The 22,308-nt window shown below is 54.4% G+C and overlaps 1 protein-coding gene and 1 long non-coding RNA gene across 5 annotated transcripts in view; both read left to right on the plus strand.

The window, feature by feature from the left end:
- Positions 1-16,136, plus strand: part of Ssbp3 (single stranded DNA binding protein 3) — a 136,460-nt gene extending 120,324 nt beyond the window's left edge. For 2 of the 4 annotated variants that reach the window (XM_021635267.2, XM_021635269.2), the window contains 9 exons: positions 5,172-5,260; positions 5,816-5,864; positions 6,485-6,520; positions 6,920-6,974; positions 8,182-8,252; positions 12,752-12,830; positions 13,693-13,721; positions 13,823-13,924; positions 14,398-16,136. In XM_021635267.2, the coding sequence (XP_021490942.1) occupies positions 5,172-5,260; positions 5,816-5,864; positions 6,485-6,520; positions 6,920-6,974; positions 8,182-8,252; positions 12,752-12,830; positions 13,693-13,721; positions 13,823-13,924; positions 14,398-14,427 (540 nt within the window). In that variant the 3' untranslated portion in view covers positions 14,428-16,136. The remainder of the gene's footprint in view (positions 1-5,171; positions 5,261-5,815; positions 5,865-6,484; positions 6,521-6,919; positions 6,975-8,181; positions 8,253-12,751; positions 12,831-13,692; positions 13,722-13,822; positions 13,925-14,397) is intronic. The other 2 variants (XM_021635268.2, XM_021635270.2) reach the window with 1 other exon arrangement.
- Positions 16,137-20,916: 4,780 nt separating this feature from the next.
- On the plus strand, positions 20,917-22,048 carry LOC132646854 (uncharacterized). Its single transcript, XR_009585188.1, has 3 exons — positions 20,917-21,266; positions 21,599-21,815; positions 21,905-22,048. It is a non-coding gene; the product is annotated as an uncharacterized LOC132646854 (long non-coding RNA).
- The last annotated feature ends 260 nt before the right edge of the window (positions 22,049-22,308 follow it).

Below are 22,308 nucleotides of genomic sequence, written 5' to 3' on the forward strand. Positions count from 1 at the left end.
TGCCACCTACCAGATGAGAGCATTTGCGTCCCTGGGGCAGCCGTGTTCCTCGGCACCCACTTTAAACCACAGCCAGCTTCATTGCCCCCAGGCTTCTGCTCCTCCTCAGAGGTGTTGCCAACCCTCCCTCTTTGGGTTCCCTCTTCCAGTTTCAAGTTCCTCTGGGGCTGAAGTCCTCCTAGGCTCTGGCTTTTGTAGGGAAACCCACAGACCCAGAGACTGTCCATTCCTTCCCAGAATCCCCCAGCAAACCAGCCTGCTGCCTTTTCAGTGGTGTTGAGAGGTTTTAGGTCAGTCCTACGCCAAATCCTAAAGGGAAGAAGGGCCACAGCAGTCGTGACTTGTGGGGTCTTGTTTTAGTCTCCCACGGCTGGTGTTTTTCCCCTTCCTGTCATCCTGAGCCGACTACAGGACTGCCCCTGGACAGGGCAACAGGCAAGATTTGAAAGCACAACATCCTCTCTCAAGAGTCAGGAGTGGGTCTCTGTTCCCTTTAGCCTGAGCCATTTGGTATCCACTGCTGGTGAGGACTTGACAGGGGTGTTGGCTTTTCAGTGTGTCCTGGGGTCTGAGCGGTGCTAGGTGAGATCTTGCTTTCCCTGCGGGGACTCTGAGAGGCTCAACACCCACATCTAGGATGAATGAGCACAGTGTCCCCTCCTAACGGGTACTTAAGGTACTCAGCGCTCCGGGTGATCCCTGGGCCTTGGTAGCTCCACGAAGAAACATTTATGTTTTCTGACATTAAGAACTTAAAGCTGCTGGGTGTGGTGGCGCGCGCCTGTGATCCCGGCATTTAGGCCAGGAGGCGGAGGCAGCTGGAGCTCTGTGATTTCCCGGCCAGCCAGAGCTCCATAATGAGACCCTGTCTGACTGCATAGCAAGTCAGCTAGGGAAACAAAGCAAAAACAGAACTTAAAACAATGTTCAGGGCTTTACCTGTTTAGATTTGACGAGGCTTATTTTCTTTTCCTGGCAAAGTTATCAACAGTTTCTTAGGCCCAGTAGGAAGGTTCAGTGATGGTAGTGTTGGGCCTTTGGCCTTTTGCCTCTCATACGTATGGCCCTTGGTTCCATCCCAAAAAATAAAATTGGAAAACGACTTACTGGACAGGACTGGGAATGGAAGCTCAGTCGATAGAGTGCCCGGCTGTGTGGAGCCTGGATGGATGGCATCCCAGCACTGGGGAGGAAAATCAAGTCCAAGGTTATTCTTAACTCCACAGGGAGTGTGAGGCCAGCCTGGGCTACATGAGAACCTGCCTTAAAACAAGAAAAACTTCGCAGAGCTAGAGTAAAGATGAGAATCCAGCAGTCGGAAATGATATCAGCAGTGTGAGCTCAGAGTACTCCAGGGGTTTGGGTCTCTCTCCTGGCTCCAGGGTGTCTTGCCATATCAGTCCAGCATTCTTACGAAGAGGCAAGGTCCCGGAGTCAGAACCCCTGGCCTCCTGCCATGCCACATCAGCATGGGGTCAGTAAGGAGCTTTTACCATATTCTCTGAAACATGCTGGATAGGATGTGATAATAAACTCCAAAACCAGACCCATGTAGCGTGGAACCCCCATACTCGGCAAGAAGGCCTGGGGTTGGTTTAGTCCTGGGCTGGAAACAGTCAGGAAGTAGGCATCAAGATCATGTAGGATATAGCCAAGAAGCTTGGGGCCTTATTTACTCTTCGCTTGCTGTGAAGAAACCTCATGACTAGGGCAGCTTACAAGGGAAGATATTTGATTGGGGTTTGCCCACCCACCGTTTCAGAGGGTTATCGCGTGATCATGAGGGTAGGGAGCCCGGGGACAGGCAGACAGACGGGGCGCTGGAGCAGCTGCGGAGAGCTGACTTCTGATCTGCAAGTTTCAAACAGAGGGAAACTGGGCCTGTGCGGGCTTTCGACGCTCACCTCCGTGACACACCTTCTCAGCAAGGTGTGCCTGCCCCAGCAAGGCCACACCTCCCGATCCTTACAAACCGGTCCGCTAACTAGGAACCAGACACGTGAGCCTGTGTCACCCTCTCTCCTTCAAACGACTACAGATCTCAAAGCTTCGCATAGGAAAGGGCAGTCCCTTTGTTCCCCAGGTACTTTCCCGACTCCCTGACTGCTAAGGCTGCTGCCCAGGCAGAGCGACGGAAGAGGGGTGGTTGTGAACTTGGTACTGGGAGACACTGGTCTTTTCCGACTCAGCTTTACCCCTGTTTGCAAAACAGGTTGCCAGGAGACGAGCCCTTGTGAGACAGGGCAGGAGAGTGGCTGTGGACACTCCGTTTCCTTTCGGCATGAGCTGCACTCCGCCTTCTTTGCCTAAGCCTTGACGGGGGGGGGGGGGGGAGGCAGATTAACTGAGCGCCACTGCATGAGCTATGCTGTGCCGAGATGAGGCTCGGAGGTTGGGATTTGACCAGGGACCCCTCTAGTGTAGATAGACCTGCATTCCAGTTTTTGACCCCATTTCCCGTTTCAGCCCAAAGGAGTGAGCAGCCAGGCATCATCCTGTCCTTAGCCCTCAGGGCCTGAGATGGTTTTATTGTACACAACAACCAGTGGGAAAGAGGCAGCATTTGCCATGTTAGTGTACAGTAGTGAGTGCCCTGTTGTCCAAGCTCTGGAGAGTGAATCCTTAGACGAAGCTAAATCTTTTGCCCTCCTGGTCATCTCGGGTAAAGCAGGTTCAAGACCCTTGGGGACCACTTGGCACCAACCAACCCAAGGCTGTAGCCTTAGCAGTTCTGGCATTCTGGCTGGGCTAGCCTCAGACCACCATTCTGGTTTGTCTGTGTTCTAACAAATTCAGGTAGAGGATATTCTTAATTCTGTGGGGACCGTCCTGTGCCACCTGGACAAACTGACCCAGCAGAGCTTCGGAGGGACCTGTTATCCTGTGCAGAGCCCCAAGGGCCAAGTGAGAGGGCACCAGGGAACATCCTACCTCCAAGCACCCTGGCTTAAAGCAAGTTGTGGGGTCAGGCCTCCTGCTGCCCAGAAGATATCCCGGATAGCGTCAGGTTCCTCTAATGATAGATGGTTCTTCTGTTCGAAGAGACAGCTAGCACAGGGCAGGAGACAGGGGCTTGAGAAAGGGTACCCCCTTCCTGCAGGCTCCAGGTATGTCACCCTATCCAGCAGAGCTGTGCGGCAGGCACACCTGTTAACCAGCTCTGAGCGGGGAAGGGAGACCTGTTAGGTACCCCGTCACCTCCAGCAGCTCCAGAACCTGGGTGCTGATCATCCTGCCCCACTGGAAAAGCTGGTGCTTCTGATTGAAAAACTTGGTCCCAGAACCTGGTTTCAGCACCGCCTCCGTTGCTGCCTTGCTTACTAGGTGGCTGTGGGCCAGGGTCTGGTCTCTCTGGGCCTCCCCTCCTCATTGTCACCTGCGAGGTGGAAGGTGTGACCCCCTCAGGCTGTGGGTATATATGAGGGAGGCTCGCTGTGGCTCTGTGTAGGATGCCCCCTTGTTAGCACACTGGGTAGGATTGGAATCCTGTGTGTGTCTCCCGTTGGCACGGCATGCCGCAAGTCTGGATGACCACTCTCTCTTGACCCACGCTTTGTGCTAGAGTAGCATCCTGACCTCCATCAGCCCTGGAATGTGAGGCTTGCCTCTCCCGGGAGAAGGCGGGTGGGTAGCTCTGGCACCTGAAAGATGGTTCTCATGGAACATGATGCGCTAGCTTCCTGTGAGGGGCAAAATGGGGTAAAGACATTCCATGATCCCACAGCAGCATTAAGGTGGATCCGCTGCTGTGGTCTCTAGGCACCATTCACCCCTTGACACTCAGGATACCCCAGAACCGACACTTCACAGTCAGCTTGGGTCCCCGGAAGGCTGAAGGCACACAGGCTCTTTGTCCCTGTTTTATAGACCAAACAGTCGTGACCCTGCAGGCAGAGACTGGCAACAGGCCCTCATCCCAGCCCAGCACCTAGCTCCTCTGCTCCTCCGTCGCCTAATTTATAATCTCCGAGGGAGTCGCTGTGACCGGTAGACATGGCACTCATAAAACACGTGGCACAGCTTTCTCCTCCGTCGTGAGAACTGTCGTTGCCGGAGTCAACATCAGGCGGTTGAGCCGAGGTCAGCCGCCGTGCAGCCTCTGCTTACCCTCCAGGGCGTCTGACCTGCAGGCCCAGCGAGGGAGGCTCTGTGTGAGCCGGCTGCGGCCTGTCCTCCCTGGAGACCTCACTCCTTGACCGGCCGCTGGGTGTCACTGCCTGTATTGTCTCGGGCAGTCTTCTGGACTCAAAGCCTCCACGGGTGACCTAGCAGAACAGGGACCCCCCTCCCAGTAGTGAGCTGGGGGAGACAGTTCTTTGTGAAGATGCCTGTTTTCAGCCCAGTGTCCGCTCTGTGCTGGTCTGACCCTACACTGTCCCCTGGTTCTCGCCTCCTGCCTGCCAGAGGTTTTAGGAAAGATCCAAGACTGATGGGTGGGACCCTCGTCTGCCATTCACTAGCTGATCTTGGCCAGCCGCTCCCACCTAGACCTTCAGTCTCTTCTTCTTTTGTAAAGTGGGACCCACTTCAGAGGGTTGTTACCAGGACAAGTGGACACAGTGAGAGAGCAGTGTGTGCCCAGCAAGAGGCAGCTCGCACTGGTGATTCTCCCAGGTGCCCGACAAGGGCAGTGCCCAGCCGGTTCAGTTCATTGCTCCTCCCTGACTGTTCCTGTCAGTCATTGAGCGCCCCAGGTTGTTGAGTTGGGGGTGTTCCATGGGCGCACTGTGGCACAGTAGAGGAAGAGGTGGCCCCGTGACGGGTGGAGGAGACTGCCGGGCATTCTGAGGTCGGTGGCATGGCGGGCTGGTTTCCTCTGTTGTCTTCTCCCTCAGCCTCATGTGACCCCATCCCCAATCAGGGTTGGACCTGGCAGCAGAGTGAGCCTTCCCAACTGCTGAGGCCTGTGGGAAGGGGCTGACAGCAGCTTGCTGGACAGAGACGTTTTAGGGAATAGCATGATGAAGCCCCTGAAAACACATTGACTGTTGTGACTGCCCCTCTGTGCTGGCTTGTTGTCATCGTGGTCCCTGTCACTTGGTCCCCACCCTTTCTGAAAGATTGTATGATATTTTTTTTTTCTCTCTCATCAGGTTGTCTTCACAGACTAACCCTCTCACTTATATTCTGTGTTTGTCTTCCCTCCCCGGTTCCCCTTCTCCTTCTCATAGACTGACCCTTGGTTATCGTTGCAGAATTACGGCAGCGGCATGAGACCACCACCCAACTCCCTCGGCCCCGCCATGCCTGGGATTAACATGTAAGGCATATAGGCCCTGGCCAGTGCCTCAGAGCCTGTGGCCTCCCCACCCACTGTCGGAACCCCGGAAGACACTGGTGCCTCTCTGGACCTCAGTCTTCTCATTGTTAGGCTGAGGGCTCTGCCTTATACAGTATGTGTGCCAGGCACACGAATGATCTTCAGGCTCCTCCGACAAGGGGTGCTGAGGCCCAGAGAGGCACAGTGACTTCCTTCGGCTGGCACAGCTTCAGTAGCTGATCCCAGATTTTATCCCTATAGAAACGAGCCCTGATCTGCAGTCTTTATATGAGAATCTGTGGCTTATCTTCCTAGGGAAAAGCAGAAAGACTTTCATATATATATAACTTTCAAATAGTATATATTTTACAAATTGTACATCTAATGTGGAGGAATGCCTAAGTCCATGGAACTACCCATTACTACTCCGGAGTCATGGTCTCTGGGACACTAGGACTTCCTGTCCTGATGTTAACCAGCTCCTCTGTCCCTGCTGGCTCCACTCTGTTGAGTCTGAAGCCCCGCTTTCATTGTCTCCATCTCTTCTTCTCTCAGGGGCCCAGGAGCCGGCAGACCCTGGCCCAATCCTAACAGTGCTAACTCAGTGAGTATACAGGTCTGGTGGGACGCCATTTCCTAGGAAAGAGGTCCTGGGCTCTAGGAAACTCCTGTCGCCAGGAAGAGATGTCGGGAGAGAGACGTACAGTAGGACTCCACCCAATGCCTCTGAGAAGGCACGAGTGGGTAGAGCCCACATGTGGCCAGTGTGCCGGGGTCCTCAAGAGGCAGTCTTGCCCTGCAGAGGCTCATGGGTACTAGCCGAGAGCCCAGGCTCCAGATGCATCGTGGCTTTGGTGTCTAGCATTGAGGGGAATGATTGACGGGTTTGTTGCAGACAGGCTGGGAAGAAGGAATGCAGACCTGTGGGTGGGTGGGTAGGTTTCTCTCGCTTCCACCCTACTACGTGGGAGCCTCCTGGGACCCTACTCTCAGGCTCCACCCAAGACTGGGGAGAGTAGCCCAACCGCCAGGACCCCTGCATTGTGGCTTCGCTGTGGTCTCAGGCCTCTTCCTCTGGAAGCTGACCAGGTTACTAAGTCACTGGGTCCCCAAGCCTCTCCTAAGAGTGAGTGTGCCCCAGGGTGAGTTTGGAAGAGAAGGGGCACAGTACTTGTCTGTTGGGGAAGGCATCTTTACTACATGGGCCTTAAATCTTCTTTCCAGATCCCATACTCCTCCTCATCGCCCGGTACCTATGTGGTAAGTGCAGCTCTGGGTTTTGACTATCCGGGGCATATGAGCAACTGATGGGCAGGAGAGCCACCCGGGGTCCAAATAGCCAGGGCTTTTGTGTTCAGGGGTCTATACAGGCCTGGGGTAGCCCAGGCTTCTCCAGATCTTGCCTCAGGAGGGCTTCCTTCTAAGTGGCTGGCTACCCAGCATGCTGTGTAATCCCCCTCAATGCCTTTGGCTCTCTGGTTGGTGTATGTATGAGCGCACACCCACTGCTGATGCCTCTCGGCTTGAGAGGAAGAGCATAAGCCCAGCTCCCTTCAGGCTTGTGTGCCCGGCTGGCCTGGGACTGACAGGCAGCAGTAGCGGCCTCCCCAAGCCTCTTATCACTACAGGTTACTGATGACAGCTTTTATCTCATCTCAGGGACCTCCTGGTGGTGGCGGCCCTCCAGGAACCCCCATCATGCCTAGTCCTGCGGGTAAGAGGGCTTGGGGGGGGATGTCCAGCGGGAGTGGGGTGCTGTGTGGTCCTGAGGGCCTTGCTGCAGATCCTGGCCCTTCAGTCTCTGCTGAGTCCGGAGCAGTGCGCCATCTCTACTGCTACCTGGAGATTTAAGGGCTGTGAGCTCTTGCCAACCAACAACCCACTGTGTGACCTCAGTCAGGGGATCCAGTGGTCTTGTATCCCCACACGCTGCTTTGAAAAGAAGGAGGCTGAGCTGAGGTCTGAAACAAGGTCTCACTGCCTTACGTGACTCAAAAAGGGTCTTTGGGGGCCTAGCAACTGGGGACCAGGATTCTAAAGCACGCACACACTCCTCCTGAGGTTCTCATTCTTGAGGGTTCTGGTCCTCCATGTAAGAGATCTCCTTTCCCTGTTTCCTTTTATCTGGCGAGGGCACGCATGCACATGCAGGCAGGTGCACACATGAGCGTATACACGGTGTCATAATTATCTGTCTACCGGCTAAGAATAGCATTGCAGTCAGCCGGAAGGAGTGCAGCACGCGTCCCCTACCCGGCCCAAAAGAGAGGGAGAATTTCTGCTCCTGACAGAACACTGCTAGCTGGTTTCCTAAGGAGGCTTTCCTGGCTAGGTGGGGAGTGGCTGGAGCCTCCCCTCCCAGCTCCCCATAAAGGAAATCTGCTCAGCTGCAGGGGTGGAGCTGGCTGCAGCCGCAGCTGGCTCCCGCTCCGGCTTCGGCTCTGCAGCATTGATGAGCAGCATGACCTACATTCAGACTGGGTCACGTTAACCCACTCCGTATGTTAATGCGGCCCTGTCCCCGGCCCCAGCCCCGTCCCCTACCCCTCAGCCTAGCAGAGTGGTTCTGGGTAACTTGCTGCCTTCTCCTTCCCTGGGTGGAGCTGAGGGGAAACACAGGTTGTGTCCTTGTGTCCTTGCCAAGCCTAGGGAACCATTCTGAAGTCCCTTGTGCTGGACCCGCCCTGCTGCCCAGAGACCCCTGAAATCCTTGCTTTGTGGTTGAGTGGTTTTTGCAGTTGAATTTTCTGTGATTAAAAACTTTGTGAATCTTCATTAAATACAAATTAGCCAGAAGATGGTGATACTTAGAAGAAATTTTAGGTGATAAAATACAAAAGAATGAGTTCAAGTGCCACGAGTTTGTTTTAATTAAGAAATGAATTAATCACCTGAACTATTCGCTTTCCACTATTCTACAGATTCAACAAATTCCAGTGACAACATCTACACAATGATTAATCCTGTGCCGCCTGGAGGCAGCCGGTCCAACGTGAGTCTGCTTTCTACTCATTTACATATCAGATACCATAACAAATCATAATTAACTTCATCAGCTGAGGGGAAAGCAAGCGTAATTGATTTTAGCCATTTGTTACCAAAGATGAATAAAATAAACCATCAGAAAAGTGATTAACTCGTGGGCAAGTCAGTCCCCATCTTAGCGCTAGTGGAGGTGGGCGGGGCAGCGCTCACCCTCTGGTCAGGTGTCGAGAATGCTGGCAAGGGAGAGCACCAGGCTGCCGGGGGCTCTGGCCTAGTCCCCATTCTTCTGCCTGGCTGTGCCCCCTCAGGTAGCCTTTCTCACCCATCCTTCTTCCTGTTTCCTGGGCATTATCCCAAAGGGTGAAACCTGAGGTGTGCATCTGGGCACCTGCCTAATCCATGCTAAAGCCAACATGGCGTTACCTCTGCCCAGACTCTCCTCTCATCTTCAGTCCCCCACTGGACTTCCCTATGCAGCTTCTTCCTCGCTTCTGTACAGCCAGTTCATCCTCCCACTCCGCTCTGTGAAAGGATGAGATGAACCGGTCTAGTTTTGGTCCTGGAGTGCTCTGGCCTTGGAGAGGAGATAGCCTCTGGTTTTGTGGGCCCAGTTCCTGAGATAATACAAGAGTTTCCCCCATCCCACCCCCCATTAGGTCCCCACACGTGGGCTACCCTCTGTTGATGCCAAAACACACTGTTGATGAGGACTGAGTCCAGAGCCTTGTGCACATAAGCACGTGGCCTCCTCCTGAGCTGCACTCCTATAGCACTGGACACCTCGCCAGCAGCTTTCCACAGGCCATGTTGTTTGGCCTGCCTCCTTTGCCAGGGCCATGTGATGAGTGAATTTGGGAAGCTCTCTATTACACAGCCCACCCCCCCACACACACACACACACTCACTAGCCTTGCAGCCTCCTCACTAAGGGTAATCATTTGTCCACATTCTACCGTTAAACGTCCTGTTTCCTGAGATACCCCAAGGCATAAGTCCTATTTTGTAGCCGTGGGCGTAGAAGCTTGAGTGGAAAGAACACTAAACCTAGGCGGAGACCCGCTGGATAGGATGGAGAACACTGTTAAGTCAGATGGACATGGCTTAGGACATTGGCCACCTACAGCTGTATTTTCCCAGACCGTGGGTGACAGGTGCTGTCACTCAGGTTGTGTTATCCTCGGGCTGTGGCGTCAGGACCCAGGCCTCTGCCTGCTGCTGCAGTCTACATGCAAGTTTGCACTTAACTTTATGAATACTGTGACCGTGTGAACACCACAAACTGTGACAGTGCCAGCTCCAGCGTGACCCAGGCAGCACCAAAGAAAGCTAAATGACTCTTATTTTTCTGACAAGTGGAAAGGCACACAACAGGATAAAGACCATCGAGAACATTACAGTACAGAGACAGGCACAGGTGGGCAGAAAGGGGGTGGGGAAGCACACACCCTTCCCCAAGTGTGGCAGCTGGTGCATCCTTTGAACCAAAAGCTCTGTTTGTTCTTCAAAGTGACACTGGCATCCATTCAAAAACAGTGACCCTGAGCTAACTTGAGTGTACGCGCGAGTGAGCGCTGCCGTCACCCCATTCCCTCATTGCTCTGGATCTAAGGCAGTTGTGTTCCAGATCCAGTGGCTGAGGCGGAAAGTCCTCTGTGTGAACCAAAGGGAAGGGATTCTGATAATGGATGTCCCGGCCATACTGTCCACAATATGCCAGGGATACCTCCCAGCCCTGTAACCTAAGACTGCACGCTGAGGGTGCAGCTCAGGGCTAGAGCACATGCCTAAAATGCAGAAGAGCACAAAAAAAAAAAAAAAGAAAAGAAAACCCAATCTCGGTCCTTTGATTTACGTACTGGAATTCTATGTTATCTTGATTTCCTCGAGGCTTTTAATGGAATTGCAGAAAGCAGAAGTGTTCCCTTATCAAATCCAAGCTTGAGTTGGCATCGATCTGCATGTTCAACCAACAGTTTTAATACCGCTCTTGGCAACTTCATTCGAAAGCTCCCACCAGTGAAACAGCAGCACCTCATACACACGTCCACAAAGGGCATAGCTGTCTTTCTGTGATGACAGCCTGCCTGGAAGGTCACTTGTCACTCTGCAGAACTTCATGCAAATTTTACTTCCTAGAAACAGAATGCCTCAGGTCCTTACCTGTAAGATAAGGGGGCTGGAGAGATGGCTCCATGGTTAGGAGTTGGTTCAGTGGTCCTCTTCCTGAGGACCCAGGATCAATTCCTAGCACCCACATGGCAGCTCACCACTGTCTGAAACTCCAGTGCCAGAGACTCTGACACCCTTACCAGACACACATGCAGGCAAAACACCAGTGCTCGTGAAAAAGATTACAGTCATTGCTGGCAACCACAGGAAAGGGGTTAAATGTTGGCTTTAACATTTTTTTGAGGAACAGTGGTGACTCATGCCAGCACTCAGGAGACAGGGGCAGGCACTTCTCTTGAGTTTGAGGCCAGCCTGGTCTACAAAGGGTGTTCCAAGAAAGTCAAAGCTACACAAAGAAACTCTGTCTCAAAAAAAAAAAAAAAAAAAAAAAAAAAAAAACCAAACAAGCAAAAACCCCTCAACTCATAATTTTTAAGGCTGGGACAAGCTGGCATGGTAGTTCACACCCATGATCCTACAGAGCAGCGAGTTTGACGTTAGCCAAGGCTATACAGTGAGAACCATGTCTCAAAACACTGCAAAAGCAAAACTGTGAGACAAGAAGGATATCCACATCTGATCTGGAAAACTGTTGAGGAAAGGGAAAGAAGAGGAATTGGAATAAAAAAGGGCCGAGGCCTCACCTAAGTGTTTGCAGTAAACCTCACACTAAAGACTGCAGGAGAACTCAGGAAGTGCCATGGTCAAGGGCAGCCAAGTTAAGTCCAAACAGGACTTTCTTCTCAATTTCTGTCTTAAAACTTCCTTGGACTTGAGCTTGGGTCTCACAAGTTCAAGTGTCCTCTGTGCTTGAGTGCCATTTCTTCGTGTGAAAAGAGGTTTCATTGATCGGGGCATATAGCCCACGTGTGCGCGGCTGTTTGCGGACGCCGCACGTCACAGGCAGGCCTTGTAAAGAATGTGCTCTCAGACAGTCCAAGGCTGGGGAAAGAAGCAGAGGTAGAAGGTAGAGATAGGCCCTTTAACAAGACGGCCAACACCCTGATCTTTCTGTGTTGGTCATATCTATGTTAGCACAGTCACGTGTGTTTGTGTATGGTGTGATATGTGTATGGTGTTAGCAACTTTAAACACTTTTTTTTTTCTGGTCTGGGACAGTTGTGTCCTGGGAGCCCCATAAGGTGACCATCCCCTTCGTCGTTGTATCATTCGGGCTAACTAGTATGACATTTGTGCCTGGAAAAGGTAACAAAGATGCTGGAGCCCCCTGCGCAGGAAGTGGCTTACTCTGGCCCCAGCCTGCCCTGCTGTTATTGAAGCCCCCGGGACACGGGGCCTCTCCTCGGCTCTCTCTCCATGCCGCCTCCTGGCCTGTGGCCTGTTGCCCACACAGAGTGCCCTCTGCAGCCCGTTCTTCCACACAGATTCTGTTCCTTCCCACTAAGGCTTTGCCGCCACCTCCACGCGTCCTGTCCTGATTTCCCGGCCTGCCCCTGAAACTGCAGCCATGCCTTTTCTGTGGCTGCATTTGACCTCTTTCCCTGTTGGGTGGCCGCAGGCTAACTTGGGCTGGGACAGAGGTGTCACTCAGTTCTGTCCTTAGCACCTTAGTGCCCAGCCATCCTCCCTCTGTCCTATCATGTCTGGCCCCTCCCGCCCGCTATCCAGTCAACTGCACAGGCACTGACTGGCACCAGGCTAGGCTCAGCCTTACCTCAGGAGCACGAGGTGTGGCCTTGTGGCAGTTGCAGGCAGGGTGGAGTGGCGCGGCTTCTGCACCGCCACCCCTAGTCACTTAGCGTGTCTGAGGTGTAGCCTCTGCTCCACTCCTGGCTCACCTGTGTGCCCTGGGAGACTGCGCAGAGCACTTCCCATGCCCAGCTTCGGTTTTCTCACCTGTAAAATGCAAGCGACAAGTCTGAACCATTCGGGCCAGCCTACGTAGTCGAGATACTTTTCTGTGCAGCAGTAGCTGGTAAACCAGGCACCTACCAGGAGTGGATCAAGCCCTGTGAGGAGACCCAAGAAGCTGGCAAGCTGGCTGTGCATGCAGCCTGGCGGCTTCCGTCTGGTTGCTTTCCCTCTCTCTGAGTTTGCTCATTTGACTGTTGCGCAGACCAAACCCCCATCCCCACCCCCCTCCATTGGGCAGTCCCAAAGCCAACACAAGGAACCTTCTCCAGCACCTGGTACCTCAGTGTGCCAGGGAGACCCATCAGCCTGGAACATCCTGCGTGCTCTTCTGAGCAGCGAGCGCCCAAGGCCTGAGCCTTTGGGGTGCTTAGGAGCCTGGAGCATCCTGGATGCTCACCTGAGCCTTTTGGGTGCTCAGGAAGCAGAAGAGGGTCCCCTAACCGCGCTTTGCTTACCCCACAGTTTCCAATGGGTCCCGGCTCAGACGGCCCAATGGGAGGCATGGGTGGCATGGAGCCGCACCACATGAACGGATCCTTAGGTAAGCCAGCACCTGTGCATGCACTACCTTAGTTCCTTCGTCCCCTGCGCACGGGACACTGTTGGCACCTAGGAAGGGCTCTGAGCAGAGGCATTGTGAGCTTACACACCAGGAGGAGTAGAAGAAAGGGTCCTTCTGAGAGGGTGGAGATCTCAGTGGAAGAGTGATCCAGCAGCTGAATTGGGTCAGGCACAGTGGCATTCACCTAGTCCTGGCCTTCGGGAGCCTGAGGCAGAAGGGTCACATGTTTCGGGCTAGCCTGGGTAACACCCTGTTTTCAGAGCAAATGGAATAAAGGTGCAGTCCAGTATTCAAGTACGCAGTAAGGCATGCATGAGACTTAATCCCCAGTTTAGAAAGAAGAAGAAACAAGCAGGACACCGTGGTGCTTGTCTTTAATTTCAGCACGTGGGATACGGAGGTGAGGGCATGATTAACTCATGCCATGGCAGGGCTTCGTAGCAAGACCCTGCTTCAAAGAGGCACATGGGCCTCAGGAAATGGCGCAGACAGTGACATGTTTGTTTGGCAAACGTGAGCGGCTGGGTTTGATCCCCAGCACCCTCGTAAAAAGCCAGATACAGTGGCACACACTTAAAATACCAGCTCTGTGGAGGCAGGGACAGGAGCCCTGGGCTCGCTGCCAGCCAGTCTATAGTTGAATCAGCAAGCTGAGTCCAGGGTTCAGCGAAAGACCCTGACTCAAAAAGGAAGGCAGGCGGAGAGCACCCGACAGTGACCTCTGACCTCCCCCAGTGTGCACACATACACACATGAAAACGTGTACCTATTACTCCCCCACACACACTGCCCCATAAAAAACCAGAACACCACCCTGACTCAGATTTTTCTTCCTTCTTAGGATCAGGCGACATAGATGGACTTCCAAAAGTGAGTGACGCCTGGTGTCCCCTCCCTCAGTCACACCACCCCATCCGCCCATTAGGTCAGGTTTCGGCAGCGTGGACTCACCTACTTTTCTCTCTCCACAGAATTCTCCTAACAACATAAGTGGCATTAGCAATCCTCCGGGCACCCCTCGCGATGACGGCGAGTTAGGAGGGAACTTCCTCCACTCCTTCCAGAACGACAATGTAAGTGCATCCGTCCAACCCCACCCCCATCCCCCGCCCCAAGCCTTAGGCCTGAGGGCCTGCAAACCGCGCTGCCGTTCACCTCAGTTCGTTTCCACCCACTTGCCGAGCCCCAGCCACTCACCGCCTGTCCTCTGCTGCCTGCTCCTTCCAGGGGGTCTGTGCAGAGGCTGGAGGCAAGCAGAATGGCTGGGGCAGCCCTAGGATGACTTATTGGTTAGGCAGCACTGCCCAGTGGGGTCATGCAACCAGAGACTCCCTGAGCACCCTGCAGGAACCCCACCCGACCCCCTAAATCCAGTTCTCTCCAGTCTTGGTTTCTCGGAAGAGCTGACCCCAAGGCATGAGAACCAGAGCTGTCAGCCGCTTCCTGCCTCCTCCACCTGCCCCTGCCCACTCTGCTTCCCCAGGTCTGCTCTGGCCAGCGCTGCACGCCAGCCGGACTGATCCCCAACCTTGCTTTTCCCCTACAGTACTCCCCCAGCATGACAATGAGTGTGTGACCCCCCCCTCCGAGACGCTGAGAGCCGGCATTGCAGGCAGAAGATGCCAGAAATTATGCAAGAAGAAGTGAGGCGTCACCACCAGGAGCTGGGGGAGGGCCGTCTCCTGCTCCCCTCCGTCCCTCCCATCCGCTCCCCCACCTTTCCCGATTTTAGTTTCATGCAATAAAAAGGCCAAACTTTTTATTCCATAAAACATGAAGGACAGAACTCAAAAGTGATATTTCAAGTCAACAACCAGAAAAATCCCACCCTCTCCCGGCCCAAAAGGACCTTTCTGTACATGACACTTTTTTGTTGGGTTATTTTTGTTTGTTTGTTTGTTTGTTTGTTTTTTGGGGATTTTACCGTTGCTGGGATTTTTAATTTGTTTTTGAGGGGGGGGATTCTTTTGGGGAATTTTTTTTAATGGAAGCTTCTAGCAAGCCCTGTGCCCCTCCCCCAATCAACCTCTTTGCTTTCTTCTTTAAAAAAAAAAAAGAAAAGAAAAAAAAAAGGAAAAAGAAAAAAAAGGCAAAACAAAAAAAAAAAAAAAAGGAAGAAAACCCCAGAAGACCTGCTGTCTGTCCCCAAGACCTACCACCAGAAAAGCTGGTCTAGGTGCGCACTACCACGCTGACGTCGTAGCCATCTGAAAATAAGAATAAACTGGACAGTTTGCAATCGGTGGTTTCTTTCAAAAGCTGTTTGGGGAAAAGGAACCAAAGTCAGCCGTTTCTGCATTGGCCTTTTGGGGTTTGCGCTGGGCGAGGAGATGCAGGTGTCCACTTTGCTCTGGTTTGGCTGGCCGTCACAGCACCTCGCCAAGCCCTGCCCCCCCCCACCCTGTGGCCAGAGGGTCCAGAGCACCTGGCCTGCTGTCGCCCGACAGACCATCGCTGTGACCCAGCGTGCACTGTTCCAAGATGGCTGCCTCTTCTCCAGACCTCTCATGCCCAGCCACTGGGGCCTTCAGTCCCTTGGTCCCCACCGTCTCCTTGGCAAGCATCCTGCTGGCTGGGTAGCGGCCCAGGCAGGGTAGGAGAGGCCCCACCGACAGGATGGCTGCGATCCGGGACGTAGGACAGACCTCCACGTTCTGGCCCCGAGGTTCTCACATAGTGCGCACTGGCAGGGCAGGCAAAGTTGTGTTTTTCTTTTCTTTTTTTTTTTTTTTTTTTCTCCCGTTCGTCCCTTTTCAAAGATGGGTATCGGTTGGAATTGCTCTGTATTTGCTTGGAACTGGATGGACAGACTTCGGCATCGCTGTGGGGGTGGGGGGAGCGCCAGCAACCAAACAGACACTGTTTCTGGTCCTGTTTTTATTTTCAAAAACCGACAAACCCGGTGGTGGAGCCCGCCCCCTCCGAGGAGGGGTGACTTGGCTGCCCTGGCCTTGCCCCGTGGCAACCTCTGTGTCTCGGCCTGGAAGACACTGAATTCTTTGTACATTTACACCCTCCTCACACCCCGCCCACCCTTGTAGCTGGTCTTTGTTTTCTTACCTCCCTTTTCTGACCCATGTATATCATATTATGTGAGATACCATCTGCCTGAAAAAAGACCTTGTGCGGATTCTTGGGAACATTGTAGCTGTTTCTGTGTTTTTTCTTACCTTGTAGTCTGGTTCTGAATTATGAGAGGAAAAAAAAAAAGTAATTATGATACATTGTAGTTTGTGTACGATATATGTTGATAACGTTTTATTAAAGGGACATCTTTTTTCCGCAGCCCTTCCTGACATGTTTGGGGTGGCCGGGGGTAGGAGCTGATGATATTGATCAGGAAGGAGGGGCCGTGCCTGGCACCTGATTTCAGTGCTGAATGCAGTGGCCTTGGGAGGGCCCTGGGACAGACCTTTAGAGGCCTCCAGCTGAGGCAGCTTCAGTTTTCTGGCTTTAGCTTCCCAGGCTTTCCTTCTGGAAATAGAAAACTGCTCCAGGACTGGTGAGAGGCCAGGGTGGCCACACCTTGCCTTCTCCCCAAGCTGAATTTGTTTTCAGTCTCCATGCCCGGAAGCCTGGTGTGTCTGGTTGACGGGGTGGCATGGGGGTCGGTCGGTGCTTTCTTGGTCTCCAGGCAGGCATGGGAGTGGGAGAGGCAAGGACTGGGAGTGAGCAAAGGACTTGAGGGATGATCCAGCCTGACATGCAGCTTGCAGAGGGGCTGGCAGGGTAGCGGATGCTGGCTGTCAGGGTTCACAGAGTTCAGCTGATGTCCTGGACATCTTCCATACCTGAGGGATGCTTGTGGGGGCCACCGGTGCTCGAGCAAAGTGCTCTCCGCTTTTCCGAGCATCTTGGGACCAGACTGTAATTTTGCAGGTTGGAGTCTTGCCTTTGTCACTATGAGCAGGTTAGTCTTCATCTAGGCACCAGCAACGAGCAGTGTGGGCTGGCCACCAGCGGCTCCTGTCACCTCATACTTGGAAGGATGGGGGACGGGAAGGTGCTGGGAAGCTTTTCTGACTTGGGGAAGCGTCCCTTTGGACCAATGGGTGATGCAGTCTGTGGCGACCACACCGTTCCTGTAACGCAGTCTCCTCATTTATGCTTCCAGACAGGAACTGTAGAGAGGGTGTTGTGCGGGAGAAGACGTCCCCAGCTCTGTCTCGGGTGGCAGGTGACCTCTGCTGCATTCCTTACCCACACCCCATCCCTTGGACCCCAGGGCAGTCCCTACAAATCGGTTCCCAGCACAGATGGCCACCCAGAACCTGGCCTTGGAGGAAAGGACTGGTCTTCCTTCACCTAGCATTGTATTTCGTTGCTCAGGCCTAACCCAAGACATCAGGACCAGGCCAGAGCATTGCCCTGAGCAGCGTGAAGCTAACAAAAGGAAACACTGAAGCTTAGACTGGAGTGGAGACGTCCGCCTATGGCCTCTCTGGCAGGGGTCCCTATACTTCCTTGCTGGTCCTCAGCTGTGCACAGGCAGCTGATTCTAAGGGGTAGCTGGCCTGGCTATAGAGACCCACACCCATGCCCTGACTGCCCTTTCCCTGAAAGCCACAGCTAGCTGAGAGCCTAAGTCAGGGTTGTCATGTTTACCCGAGGACCTGACCGATGGGAAGGCAGAGTAACCACCCTGAGACTGCAGCCCCCCTCCCCCAGACAGCCATGGGCAACTCCAGAGTTGTGACTGTTCCAGCCCTGACTGGTGTGGAGGTGAGGCACCTGGTCTCCAGAGCTGTGTGGCTCTCCAGGACATGGCTGTGGGCTGGGCAGGGAGAAGGGGCCCGGGCTCACTGTGGGCTTAGCATTGTGCTTGGAGGCTGGGCACAGACTGGGGGCCATGTGCTGAAAGATAGAGAGGGGTCCTTTCTGTCCTGTGCTAGGCTTCCTCCTGTCCCTTCCCAAGACCCTGTGAGACCCCAGACCCTGGCATTTGGGGCCTGGACAGTTAGCTTCCTGTTCAGGTTTCTGGCCCCACTTTGGACCTTCGGTGCCACACAGACGGTATTTCCGAGATTCCTCACTCTTTTGCATTCACCCACTTGTCATGTATTTAGTGACACCTGCCTGCTAATCAAACAGGTCTGGAAGGATGGTGCCACCCCTTGGGGCCAAGCAGGTGGTGGGAGAGCTGCTTGGGTGGGATACGCTGAGTCAAAAAGGCAGTAAAGAAATCGGGTGTTGAGGCCTGTGTTAGTGGCCCACTAAGGGAATTGTTGGCATTTGAATGACTGATGGCTGGAGACAGGCTTAGGTCATCCAGACAGTAAGTGAAGATGGGTCCTCTGGGATTTCCAGTGATCGGAAATGGAAATGGGGGGCCCAGTAAAGGAGGGTAGACATGGAACGGATGGACCATGGCATGGGTCAGAGCTCATGGCATCTGGCGGCATTTGAGGGCTGGAATCTCTTGCCTTTCTCACTGTCTAGCACTTGATTCCCCCCGCCCCCATGTGTGATATCCTGGCAGTTTGTCACCCAGGCCTTGGTTCTCACCGTCCCTTCCTTATCTGTCTCCTGGAACCAAGCCCCACGGTGAGGAAGCCCCTCAGCTGTGGCCGCTGCCTGTGCCAATGAGTCAGTGTCTGCCTTCTCTGAGTCAGGGCTTCTGGCAGGGGCTCAGTGGCTGTTTGTGGGGGAACTGAAGGTTGCTGAGCCAGTCACCGCTGGAGTGTGCTCAGGACGCCTGTTCCCAGCGCTTGTTAAGGCAGGGCCTGCGTTTGTGGGGAAAGGTGGCCTTTGTGGTTACCTGCTACTGCTGTGGCCACTAGGCAGACTGGGAACTCCTGGGGACAGGGACTGTGGCCCCCATCTTGGGTCTCCAATCCAAGCACACCGCCTGGCACACAGAACATACTTCTAGAATAGTGTGGATGGCTAAGTTGCCAAAGATGCATCGTGGGGAGCCTCAGGACTGCAGCCCTGACACATTTGGGGTCCCCACATTGGTCAAGCTGGGTTAGAAGCCTGTGGATCATGTACGTGTTCTAAGGAGCACATTTCTCTCCACGGGCTGGACTCTCTAGGCAGGAAGGTCTTGCCCTGGCCAGCAAACCCCCTCGCCAGGTGATGGGTCTGGTAAGCGGTGGCCTGGGGTAGCTGGCCTGAAACGTCATCTCTCAGGTGGCAGCATCCTGAACTGGCCTCGCTCTGCCTGCCCTCCTCACAGCCCAGTTCTGTGAGCTGGCAGGTGGCACAGGTCTGGGAAAGAGACACCAGGCCATCTGAGGACCTTCATCCCCACCTCCTGTCTTTTTAGGGAAGACCCCGTGCTGGGAGACGTGTGTGGCCCAGCAGGCAGAGCTGAGGTCCCGGAGCTGAAGCCACAGCATGACATTCCTCTTAGCGCCATGACATTCCACTTACCCACCAGAGCGGAGTGTGCAGAGAGGGCATTGCCCTGTGTGTGGGGGAGGGGTATGAAAGCCAGCTAGGGAAGAAGCGGTGGGTATGTTTGAGAAGGTCTGCTTCCTAGGAGCTGCGGTGGGTGTGGGAGGCAAAGCGGAAGATGGACACTGCCATCAAACCTGAGTTTGGCTGGATTGCCACCTGAAGGTCTCTGCAGGCTTGGCTACCCAGCCTCTCGCACACCTCTTTTGGCAAAGATGCTCCTTGGGTCTCCGCTCGGGCCTTCAACCTGTGTCACTGACTCACAGGGCCTGTTACTCCGTGGAGCCTCCCCGGCCTGGCAACAGCCCCAGCTGCTAGTGGCTCCCGGTATGTCCCTCCTGGAAACTGCCCTCCCTCCAGATCTTACCTTCTCCCGGGCAGTGGCCAGTAGCTGATGTGGGCCAGGGTGGCCCTGTCTTGCCTCAGTGTTAGGACTCTGCTGTGCAGAAATGCAAATACTGTGGCTGTAGGGCCTGTTTCGACCGCTCGGTACCCACAGCCTTGTGCCAGGTCTGGCACACACTAGATGCTCAGTGAACCGCCAAGCGTGGATGGAGTGGCTGGCAACTTGTTATCTGAGGCAAGGAGTTGACTGGAAGTTCCCAGGATGGGGGGTTGGGGTTCGGGCTCCCTATGCTAGGTGACCGTCAGCCTTCATGTGGGCATGTTAAAGGGACAGCCTTCAGGTCCTGCGCCTGCTTCACGAGGCTCAGTTTGAGCAAACATCTGAGCTGAGCCTGTGCAGCCAGCCTTCCAGGAGAAGTCATGGGGCCTCTGGCAAGCATCTATGGGGTGGGGGGGGTGTGCTCACTCTGCAGAGGAGGAGAACTGGGGAGCTGGATAGTAGAGGCTTTGGGGAATGGCCTCCTCCCAGGCTAGACTTAGTTCCCTCAGGACCGAATAGAGCCAACCTTTCTCCCTCGTCCTTTAAAAAGTATTTATTTATTTATTTTTGAAATAGAGATACGTGTAGCCCAAGCTGGCCAGGAATCCCCAGTGTAGGCTGAGCCCGAACCTCTGAACCTCGTGCTTCCAGCTCCGAGTAGCTGGCTTTTCGGTGTCGCTCCACTCAGCATGAATGAGCTTTGTAATGGGTTGGGCACATTCATGTTTACTATGAGACTATCATTTTGGCCCCGATCTACCACTTAAAGTCCCCTGGACATTTCATGCCAAGGATGACCGTGCGTCCCGAGTCCCTCCTCTTCTCCCCCCCCCCCCCCCGCAAAGCACTTCCTTCAGAGGCAGGCCGGCCAGCTAGGCACCTGTCCTCAGGCTCTGAGCTCAGACATAATGTCACCACATAGGAAAGCAAAGTGGAAGAGACAGACAAGGTGGCTGGGCACAGGGGAGTTCATCTCTGTAGAGGTGGGGGTTGTCACCACATGAGAACTTCCCAGTTCTTCACCAGGAAATTATGTGGGCCTTTCAGTGTCCTCAGTTTCCCCATCTCTGTGGGGGTAGGGCTATCCCCCTGCCTGGGTACGGAAAAGCTGCACTTTGTGTTCAGGTTGGTTCTTTGTGCTGTGGGCTCTGGGTCCATGAGATAGGACCACGGCCAGTAGGCAGGACTGCGGACTGCCAGCCCTGTGACACTTGGCCCATCCTGGTTAGTCCTTTGGTCAAGGTCAGGAGCTGACTGCTTACTGAGAGCAGTAAGAGCTTACCCCCCACTCAGGCTGTTCATTTCACCCTCTTCCCGGGCCAACAAGCCAGTCCCTGAAGGACTGGAGCTGCCCTAGGCTTCCGGCCATTCCTGTCTACTGTCGCTGTGGAGAATTGCCACGGTGGCCTCTAGCTGGCCTTCTCGGTCATCCGCCAGCTCATCCCCTGTGCGTCCACCCGTGTTAGGAGAACTTCCTCTGACTCAGCAGTTCCACTGCCAACAATCTACGTGATGGCGGTGCTGGCTGGAGCAGACGTGCAGCCCTGGGCAGGGATGCTTGCTGCCGCATTTTGCAATAACCCAGAACCAACCCGTTTGGCCATCCACAGCCACATCTGCAGCACAGGAAGGTAGGGGTGGGCCGTCCCTGCTGGTGTGGACTGAGCGAGGGTAAGTGGGCGAGGGCACTAAGCTTGCCATGGGGGAAGTAAACTAGATCACCCCTTGAGAAAAGGACCAGGGGTTCCTTGAGGTGGGTAACTTCTGTTCTCCAAATTCTCTCACCCTGAAAGGTCACACTGGCAACAGGCTGGCGGAGCCCATGCCAGGCACCTACCTCCCTTGGAAAGTCCAAGGTCTCATGAGCCACCCAACCTCCACCCCAACCTTCACGCTCCCCGTCCCCAGGCACCTGACACGCCAGGTTCCTTCACATCTTCCTTCTTGCGCACATCTCCCCCAGTCCTGCAGGCCCCGCTGAGCCCGAAAGCTAGCTGTGACGTGGAAGAGCACGGCCCGGAGCGGGGCAGACGAGCGGCTACCACCACTTGCTGACGTTACCCAGCGGCTCTCAGGGCTCTTCCTGCAGGAAGCCTGAGTGCGCAGGGAGCCGCCCTTCCCTCTGTGGGAGTGGCAGCTACCTGCGATTTGACAAGCCACCGGTGCCTGTGGACACCCAGGTCTGGGCAATGTGGCTCCGGGGTCCCGGGGACCCCACTGAAGCCTCAGGTGTGACAGATACTCTAGGCAAGCTCTGTCTCTACTGCAGGTGCTGGGCCTAGCTGGCCTACCCCCAAATTTCCACACGTGGGTCTCTGTCCCGAGGTGTGTACTGGGGAAGCTGACGCAAAACATCAGCTGTGGGAATGGGGTCCACTCCTTGCGGGCTCTCCGTGGACGAAAAGAACTGTACCCTCCACATCCTCGTCACAGTGCTTTTCTTGAGTGCAACGGCGGCATTTCCCGTACAGCTACCCGGCTGAGTACACGGCACCGTGTCAGGTAGGAGGACTTCACATCATCTGGAGGCCAGCTGGCCAGGAAGCTAGGAATGCACACGACACTCTCTCAGCGCCTCTGCGCTCACTGAGGAATGTGCGCACAATCTGAACAGCTCGGCAGGCAGTTACCAACAGTGCTGCTCCCCAGAGAAGACAGGTCCAGTTCGCAGCA

The sequence above is a fragment of the Meriones unguiculatus genome, chromosome 12, assembly GCF_030254825.1.
Source record: "Meriones unguiculatus strain TT.TT164.6M chromosome 12, Bangor_MerUng_6.1, whole genome shotgun sequence".
Taxonomy (NCBI): Eukaryota; Metazoa; Chordata; class Mammalia; order Rodentia; family Muridae; genus Meriones; species Meriones unguiculatus.